Source organism: Micromys minutus (genome assembly GCF_963924665.1).
Source record: "Micromys minutus genome assembly, chromosome: 1".
Taxonomy (NCBI): domain Eukaryota; kingdom Metazoa; phylum Chordata; class Mammalia; order Rodentia; family Muridae; genus Micromys; species Micromys minutus.
The window spans coordinates 196,907,102-196,917,007 of NC_137969.1; the positions used below are offsets into that span (position 1 = coordinate 196,907,102).

At 39.8% G+C, this 9,906-nt stretch overlaps 1 protein-coding gene across 3 annotated transcripts in view; it reads left to right on the plus strand.

The window, feature by feature from the left end:
* SCFD1 (sec1 family domain containing 1) overlaps window positions 1-5,640 on the plus strand; it is a 74,792-nt gene extending 69,152 nt beyond the window's left edge. For 2 of the 3 annotated variants that reach the window (XM_080932803.1, XM_080932804.1), the window contains exons 24-25: window positions 180-248; window positions 5,472-5,640. In XM_080932803.1, the coding sequence (XP_080788929.1) occupies window positions 180-248; window positions 5,472-5,495 (93 nt within the window). In that variant the 3' untranslated portion in view covers window positions 5,496-5,640. Of the gene's footprint in view, window positions 1-179; window positions 249-5,471 lie in introns of those variants that run through there. The other variant, XR_013975428.1, reaches the window with a different exon arrangement.
* The last annotated feature ends 4,266 nt before the right edge of the window (window positions 5,641-9,906 follow it).

Here is a 9,906-nt window from a genome sequence, read left to right on the forward strand (position 1 = left end):
ATGTTTATGCAGTTTAGGACACACACACACACACACACATTTTAAAGATAACACCGCCACCAGACAAAAGACTTTTAAGAATAATCCCTCTCCCCAGATGCCCAGCAGGCTAATTCCTGGGACTGTTTATACTGTTTTTATTGCACAGATACTCTGAGTTCTCTGTCTGCTCTTCACAGGCAAAGCAAGGCAAGCATATTTTGTATGGCTGCAGTGAGATTTTTAATGCTACACAATTCATAAAACAGGTAAAGTGTGCCTTTTTTAGTTGTTTCTCTTAACATAACACAAGTTGCTGTTGAGTCTCTCTCCTTCAAAAGCTATTAGTTAATCCACTGAATTCAAATCAGCTGAAACAAAAGCTCATCTAGTTACTAAGTTTCACTGTGGATATAAGGACAGTTCTGGTAAGTAGCATTTTAATAAGGTTAACAATCTCAACGCTTTTGAAAAGATTACTATTTAAAATTGAAGTTATCCTAGTAGACTAAATTGAATTCAGTATCTCCTGTATGCTGTCCACATGTCTGGTATGCCAGGCACATGGTATTTGGGGCTCAGGATTCCTCTGTTGATCAACAGTATATGCTCAGTTGATAGGATTGTGTTCACTTTGATTTCTAATGGTAACTGTAGCTTAGTGAGTGGCTCATTTCCATCCAGTCCTTTAACACATTTCCACTACTCGGTAATTATATTGATCTTAGCTTTTTTTAGGCCCAGTAGCCTGGTCAGTAATGTCTAGATGTCAGCAGTTGAGGGTGTAGGTAGAGGAGATTCTGCTCCTCGCTGTCGCCCTCAGCCCCTGGACTCTCCCCATGATTTAGGAGCCAACTCAGGCCAAACCATGATTCATGGTTTGATGCCGAAAAGAATGTAAGGACTAGTGAGTTTATTAGGCAGGAGTTGGAGGTTCTATTAAAGGCATTTTACAGCAGGCTGAGGCATGGAGTGTTCAGATGAGAGTAGGGCTCCCTTACAGTCTGGGTGTGGCATCTCAAAGATGAGTCCCAAGTAACAGATGACGTGTTGCTTTTCCTTTTTAGCAGTACTTTATTCTCTGAGAATCTGAGATGCATGTTCTTTGGTCATGTCCAGCAGTCCTTACTCCTCTGCTTTTCACATTTTAACCTTAGAGCAGTGAAGAGGATTTGTAGACTAACCAAGGGGCTCAATTTCATCCCTTTTCCATTAACCAGCTGTTGTCATATTACTTTTCTCACTTAGTTTCCTTCCCTCGTTTGTTTTTGCTCTGTATGTTTTGTTTTAGTTATTTTAATGCCGTTCTTTTCCTCCTTAAACTGATAAGTTTGGTTCTAATAAAAAAAAAGTCAGTATTTAGCTGGGCAGTGGCGGTGCATGCTCTTAATCACGACACTTGAGACAAAGGGCAGGCGGATCTCTGAGTTCAAAGCCAGTCTACAGAGTACATTCCAGGAAACCCAGGGAACACAGAAACCCTGTCTTGAAAAACCAAAACAAGACAAAAAAAAAAAAAAAAAAAAAAAAACTCTCTGGAGTTTAAATGTGTGGACCTGTGTCAGCTTCATCCAATAAATTTGTTTACACTGTGCTTTCATGAGGTTTGAGATACTTTGTGATTACCATGTGATTTATTCTGTAGCCCAAATTTTGTAGGTCTGTTTAAATATTTTGATGTTTCAAAAACTAATTCTCAGGACATATGAACCTGTTTTAAATGTATTATAATTCCTTTTATGGTCCAGCATACCATCTTTCGTGCTAAATTTTCCATGTTTATCTAAAAGAATGAGCATCCCCAGACATGTATGTATCAGTTAGTCCGTGTGACACTGCCTAATACAGTGGCCCATGCCTATGACACCAGCTCTTCAGAACCAAGGGTGCAACTTCCAAATGAGTCTAAGTGTATAGTGAGATCCTGTCTCCAAAATAATGCCAATTACAGTTATGGAATTCTCTTTCCGCTTTTAGCTCTATCAATTGCTGTACTGGGTTTTGATTTGATTTTTTGAGATGGGGTCTATGTAGTCCGGGCTAACCTTTAACTTGGTACATAGCCAAGAATGACCTACTTCTCCAGAACTGAGCTGGGATTAGAGGTGCTTGCTCAATTTTATGTGGTACTGAAATCAAATCTTGAACTTTGTGCATACTAGACAAAGGGCTGCACACACCAATCCACATCCCTAATACATTCAGTATTATACAGGTATCAGGTATGTGTACATTTAGGATTCATCACCAAATCTTCCAGACTGTACACAATATACATGCACTGTCCTGGTAATGTTCATTGTCTTACGTCTACTTTAGCTGGTATCTTCTGCTTTCTGCTTGCATGTTACATCTTTTTTCACCTACTTTCAGTGTTTTGAATTTATAGAAATATATAGTTAGATTTTTAAGTTAATCTTAGGAGTCTTTGCCTTCTAATTGAAGTCTTCGGTCTGTTACCACAATGTGATTAGTGACGTAATTAAATGTATGTCTACAATTTTCCTATTTGTCTTCTGCTTGAGGTTTTTTATTTGGATCATCTGTAAACTTCAGCATTTGCTCTAGAGATCACAATGTTTAATTCCTTTACTTATACACTAGAGTAAACATTGTCATTTACACAGAATATAGAAAATGTGCAACTCTGACTGCTTCAACTCTGTCCTGTGGTTATTATATAATTTACCTCTGGACCAGCAGCCTTACAAGACAGTGGGAATTACCATTTCAGTCTTAGATGGTCACGTGTATCTAAAAGGAACAAGTCCTTTTCCAGGTACTTGATTTCCCACACATTGTTCCTCCAAACTTTGCTGATTTTTCGTACTCTCTTGCTCTCTGTCTCACCTTCTACTTTGGGTCTCTGTCTGTACACCTTTTCAGTTTCTTAGGGTGCCTTACTGCCCACAGCCTCCATCTTTCTGAGAGGAAGCCAGCAGGTGTTTGCATTCACTTGGTGCTATGTAATGCACTGTTACTCTCTGAATACTCTCAAGGGTCTTGTTTTTGTTTTTTGTTGTTTTTTTTTTTTAACTATGACACACATTTATATTTACCATGTTTTGGATTTGTTGTTTTTTTGGGCAAGTGTTGTTGTGTGGTTTTGGCAGGCAGTATTTTGGAAGTTGTAGGGGAAACCCAGAGCCTCTCACATAAGAAGTGTGTGTATGCATGTGAGTATGTGCATACACATATACATGTATGTGTGTATATGTATATATTTGGGCTGGGACTATAGCCCTGTGGGGGATATGTATATGTGTGTGTGTTCATATGCAAATATTGGTTGGGACTATAGCCCTGTGAGGGGTATGTATATATACACACACAGAGAGAGATATATATAGATAGCTACACAGACATTTTGCTTGGAGAACACTAAACTTTCCAAATGTACAAGTTTGTACTAAGTTTAGGGAACTTTAAACTTTATGGCTTCAGATATTTATGTGCCTGGTTTTTTGTTCGTTTGTTTTCTCCAATTTTTGGGACTCTGTTTATAACTCTGCAGCCAGAGTTATAACAGTGCTAGAAAATTTCCTTTGCCTAGTGATGCTGGTGTGAACAGACCTACTATACTGCCAGTCACAGGGAAGTATAGCACATTTGTTTGTGTGTTGTTGATGGTAAATGCTTAACTCAAAACATACAGACATACACTTAAGTCTGTAGCAGTGTGTACTAATCTCCTGAGCCTTCATACACTGGGCCCCTGGTAAGTGCCATTCATGGTGAGTTCCAGATAAGAATTTTCCACTTTTAATCTTGCTTGTGGGATACACACATACAACTGTAATGCAGTGCAAAGGTGTTTCTTTGGGGTAGGTATGTGTGCCTGTGAAGCCAGAGGTCACCATCAGTGACCTTCCTCAGTAAATCTCCACCTACTGTTTTTGAGACGTGATCTTTCACTGATACACTAGACTGACTGATCCGTGAGATCCAACTTTGCCCAGCTAGTGCTGAGATTAGTGATGTGCACCGCCATACTCAGCTTTTGCCAGTGTACTGAGAATCTGAACTCAGGTCCTCATGTTTGCATTATGGGCAATCTCACTAGCCACACTTTTTATCTTTTATACTGAGTCTTAACTGTGCCTAGGCATTGTTATAATTGAATACAGTACATAGCAAGTTATTACATAGATTTGCAGTCTTGGAGCATTTTTATCCTAGGTGTATGGTAGGCTTATACCATGGTTTCTCTGGGGTTTTCATGGTGATGAAATTATTTCACAACATTGAGTACGTGTTTTATATCTTAGCCCACAAATTGCTAAGGATTCTGTTTCTCAAAGTGAACCATTTGTTTCTATCTTAAGTTTTATTAAATCTTCTATTTCTGTTCCCTGTTCTCCTTAAAGAGGGTAGTTAGCAATCCTATCATTTTCACTTGGGTTCCTGGCTTAGCTTGGTTGAGTTTTTCTCTGCTCATATTTCTCGTTCTTTGTGAGCATATTTTTCTCTTGCTTTGCCAATAGTAATTATTACTGATTTTAATAGTAACTATGCTGGTTTTAAGAACCCTGTTAATTGGAAAGTGTGGGTTGTTTCTGTCCTTTTGCATGGTTTTTTTCCCCATAGTGTGTTACTTTTTCCTCGGTTTCTTTTATTATTATTACCTTGCCTCCTATGCCTTATTGGTGATTTGTGTTCTGACAAAATGAATGTCATTGTTCTAAAGAATACTGACTTGTAATTCATTAGGCAGGTTTTTTTAGGTTGAACTCAAACTCTAAGTTTTTTAATTAAATTACCTTATTTTCCTATTTCTCTTTCCCTTTTCTCCCTTTAGCCCCTCCCATGGCTCAGGCTGTATAATGTGACTTGTGTGTTTATGATTTCCCCCATAAACAGAGAATCCCCCACACACTGCTTTCTGAGGCTTCTCCCTCACTTGATGCCCTAAACTCTGCTCTGACTCTTCAGGCAAGTTGATTAACTTGACAGGATTTCTGTCACAGGTCTGCCTGCCTTGTGCAACCCCATCCAGAGCCACAAAACCAGAGTCATCTAAAGGTTTTCTCTCTTAGCCTTAAGTTGTTTTCCACTGCCTCTGAGGAGCTGATCTCTGTGGTTTTGCTGAAGGCTTAGTACTGTTTGTTACCTCTGGGAGACTTAGTTCTATAGGGATTTATTGATCCTTCCCAAACTGGAAGTGGGGTTGGTTTTGTTGTTGTTGTTTTATCCTGCTGCTTTTAATCATCTTTTAGGAATATAAAAGTATATGGCAAGCTGTCAGCACTTACATGTCTTCAGAACTCACTTGCATTTCTCTGTAGAGTTTCATACAGTTTAATATCGATTACTTACATTTAGGGTTTGCTTGTAATGTTTATATGTACATGCCATAATGGTTTTATATTTGAAAGCATATGTTAAATTATTTTGTTGAAATGCTTTGTCCTAAGAGTATATGGTAAGTAGAATACCTAAGGTTTTTTGTAATCCAAAAATGAAAAATTATATTTATTTATTTTTCTTTTTAGCTGTCACAGCTTGGACAAAAATAACCCAGAAGACCCATAGTGGGTGTCCAGTCTGGATGGATGTAAAAAGAGCCGGGTGGCCCTTCTCCATAACAGAGCTGTGTCCGTGCAGCCTGTCAGAATCAGTCATTTTTAAAGAAATTCTATACTTCATATACTGTATAATGATTAAAATAATAAACCATTTCAGAAATAACGTAGCTTATTCTTGTTTGAAAAATGAAAACATGCATTGGGAACAAGGAAGTCCAATAAAGAGATACAAAAACAGCTTGTAGCTATCAGGTGACATTGGTGAACGTTGACTGAACCAAACCCTAAGCAATTCCCCGCTTCCATTTTCATTTCTTTTCCAGTAGCTTGCCACATTGCTTCTGGATATTTAGGTGGAGATTTTAAAGCCACTTTGATATTTCTTCTGGTGCATACACACATATGTATCAGTAAAGACTGCTGTTTATGGAGTGTTAATAGGACAACTATACTAAATATGATTTGCAGTGGACAGACACAAACATTCATTCTTGAGAGTTCTAAATAGAAAGTCAAAACATTCAGTACCAGCAGAGAACAGTAATTATTCATTTACTGTTACTCACTTTAAATCAGACACTAGGATGTGGGGCACTGAAGTTTGATAATACCAATAATTACCATCTGGAGTAAGATCTATGTCAGAAGTTAGGACAGTAACATCTGTCTCAGGAGTTAAAGGCACAGCAGAAATTTCTGCAGAACTGGCACAAATGTGAAAGGGTGTGCTAATACACTCTGTGTTCTTAATTACTGAATAAGAAACTCTTGGATGTATCTACAGGACATTTTAAAATGCTGATCTTGCCATGAAGCTGTCTAATGGAATTGGTTGTAGGCTTTTCATACAACTATTTACATTAGGAACTAGTAACTGACTAATAATCCAAAAGACTGGGAAATTAGAGGCATAACTTCCAACCCATTCTGAGAAAACTTGCAAAACACTGCACACTAAAATGCACTGTTACAAAAGCTTAAAGTCATCTTTGTAGTTCAAAAACATGGTTAAAAGAACAGGAAAGTGTCTCATACTTGTCCATTACGATTTGTAATAAAAATTTAATGTGGCACAAAGCACCAGGGAGATGGCTTAGTTCAACCTGCTATCAAACCTGATGTTCTCACTAATTCAAACCTAAGGAGCCACATAGTAGAAGGAGAGAACTGATTTCCAGTGATGGTATTCTGACCTCCATGTGTACACATAATAAATATTTAAATGTAAAAATGTTTCCATATGAAAAAAAGAAAGTATGGAAACAGAATCAGTGACAGAGCGCTGTGTACTGAATTCTGTCCACTAAAGCTCACATGTGAGCACTAATCCAGAGACTAAGATAGGCCCTCAGTGGGGTATAGTAGCTAGGTTAAATAAACTCAAAAGAATTGGACACTATATGGTTAAAAAACAATCACATACCAGTCCTCTATGACTAATATCTTAAGAGCAAGAAACACATTCACTGATAAGTGGATACTAGCCCCAGAAGCTCTGAATACTCAAGAAACAATTCACAGACCTTATGAAGCTCACAGACAAGGAAGGCCAGAAGGTGGATGCCTCAGTTCTTCTTAGAAGGGAGAACAAAACACTCATGGGAGGAAATACAGGGACAAATAGAGGAGCAGAAATTGAAGAAAAGATCATCCAGAGACTGCCTCACCTGGGGATCCACTATTGCTGATGCCAAGAAGTGCTTACTGGCAGGAGCCTGATATGGATGCCTCCTCAGGGGCTCTGCCAGAGTCATACAGATACAGATGAGATGCTTGCAGCTAACCATCGGACTGAACACAGGGACCCCAGTGAAGGTGCTGAAAGAGTTTGCAACCCCATGGGAAGAACATTATCAACCAACCAAACCCTCCAGAGCTCCCAGGGACTAAAACACCAACCAATGAGTAAACATGAAGAGACCCATGGCTCCAGTTGCATATGCAGCAGAGGATAGCATTGTCTGGCATCAATGGGAGAAGAGGCCTTTAGTCCGGTGAAGGCTTGTTTTTCCCAAGTGTAGGGAAATGCCAAGGTGCTGAGGTAGAAAGGGCGGTTGGGAGAGGGAGCACCTTCATGGAAGCAAGGGGAGGGGGAGGAGGTATGGGAGTGAAGGGAAAGGAGATAACATTTGAAAATGTAAATGCAGAGAATATCCAATAAAAATGGGAAAAAAGGAGGAAGAAGCACCATCTTTCCCTCATCCACAGTGATGAGTGACCCTTCTCAAAGGCCAGTCCCAGTGACACTTTGATCTTGGACTGTAGGAAAATCCCTATTGAAACAACCAGGTCTGCTGTCTTGTTGGAGCAACCTGAGCTGCTGATGCAGAGAAGCACAAACATTAGCAAACTGATGAGAATAATGTGAAAACACACAGAGCCTGAGGTCAGGATAGAAAGAGACATCACTCCTGAGACCATGGGCATCAAGGAAGTATAGGGGAGCCTGCACCGTCTGCCAGGATAGAGTTGTAACCATCAAATGTACCCCGTAGCATGGAAAGTTACGAAACTGAACAGAATACATGAAACAGCTGCCTTCATGATACAACAAAACTTGAGTCCCTGCAGAGAACAGTAGGGGAAGCTTGAAGTTTGCCTTGACTGCCATGCCAAATGACAGTGGACTTTGTGTATCAGGGAAGAAATGTATTTGGCTTTACACATACACACACACCGCTGCTGGAAACTGAGTTTGAGTCCTCTGCAAGAAAGTGCACTCCTGGCTGAGCCATCCTCCCAGCCTACACAAACATTTTTCAAAAACATTTACTAAAATACATCACATTCTGGGACTTTCTCTCAATGTGTCTTTTATTTACTGAAACTTTAAAATAAATCAACTGTAGAAGTCTAGACCAATTGCCACAGGTAAGACAAGTACCAGCAGGCTTAATTGGTTAGGGACCTGATCAACTGTGGGGAAATGTTGGAGTGCAAGAGGAGGTATCGAGTGGCCATCTGAGGCCCAAAAATTCTCAAAAGCTTCCAAAATAATTTGATGCTTCACGTTTTTAGTCACAGCCCTTGATAAGTAGTCACTGACACAGTATTTGATTGTTCATGGCTTCGGATGATTCCCTTAGGGGGAATTGGCTGGAGTTGTACTGCAGAAGTTGTGATCCAGCCATGCATATAGCTAAATGGAAGAGCAGAGTGGGAAAGGAAACGCCTATAAGCAGAGCTGTAGAGGATCTAGGGTTAACCTCATCTCACCTTGCCTACACCAAAGCAAAGCCATGTCCTACCTAAAGAAACTGGAACGAGGCTTCCAGAGAAAGTTACTGAAGACTAGCCAACCAAAGAGGTCAGTTACTGAGAAGCTAACCCATATTCCCCTTTCTCAGGAATGGAGGAGTTAACAGCTATCATTTCTTCGGGTGGTGGGGGGAAATCTTTATCGGGTAAAAACTGCACAGGTGGTATAGGAGATAAGCATTTAGAAATAAGTTGGAAAGAAGCAACTTTATTAGTAAATGTATAATATACTTTCAAGCCTGAAACCATTCATAGGTCCTTCCACATGGCTTCAAACTACCCCACTTGGTACCCAGACTTCTCACATTCTCCAGGGTTTAACTAAGTGAGTCCCTGCAATCTTCCTATCCTTATCCTATCCTCAGCCTACCAGATCTAGCCTGGGTCCCACAACCAGTGTACCAACCTGATCTGCCCCTCCCTGCCTGCACCACAAGGGAGCTCTATGGCTAAGCCAGGATCCTCCCTACCCTCAAAGGACTCTTCCATGCTACCTCCAACCTTTCCATTCAGCCAGATCTACCCCCACACCCAGTTCTAGAACAGGACCAACCCAGTAGCTTCTGTCCATTGACTCCATTCTACCCAAGTCATTTCCAACCTCTGTATCCATCCTGCCCACACATCCTCTCATCTTGCCAACCTGTTCTGTCCATAACATATTCACTAACAAAGGTTGGTGTTCCCAGATTCCACCACAGAAATATCAGCTATATGAGAGACCAAGCCAGTGTCTTTCCCTCAAAGCCTACAGTCCTATAGAAGTGAATGCCAGTGAGAATTATTAAGATTGATTCTAGAACACAGGATTTAAGAGAACAACCACAAACCTCATTAAAGAATTTTTGGACTTTCAAGACAAACAGCCCATTGGAATTAAGAATAAATGTCTGAGTGATACACAAAAAAAGATAAGGCCATTCTTAAAATATAAAACCAAAGAAAAACAAAAATGATGGGAATGACAAAGACAACCCAGCACTTGAGAATGGAATTCAATCTGGAGATTTAAAAAGCTAGAGAAGAACTGAGATGAAATAAAGATGGAATTGAAAAACCTAGTAGCTCAAGTGGAAATTTCAAAGGAAAGGCTTTATGAGTAAAATGAATTGAACAGAAGATAGGTCTCAATGATAAAACAGAG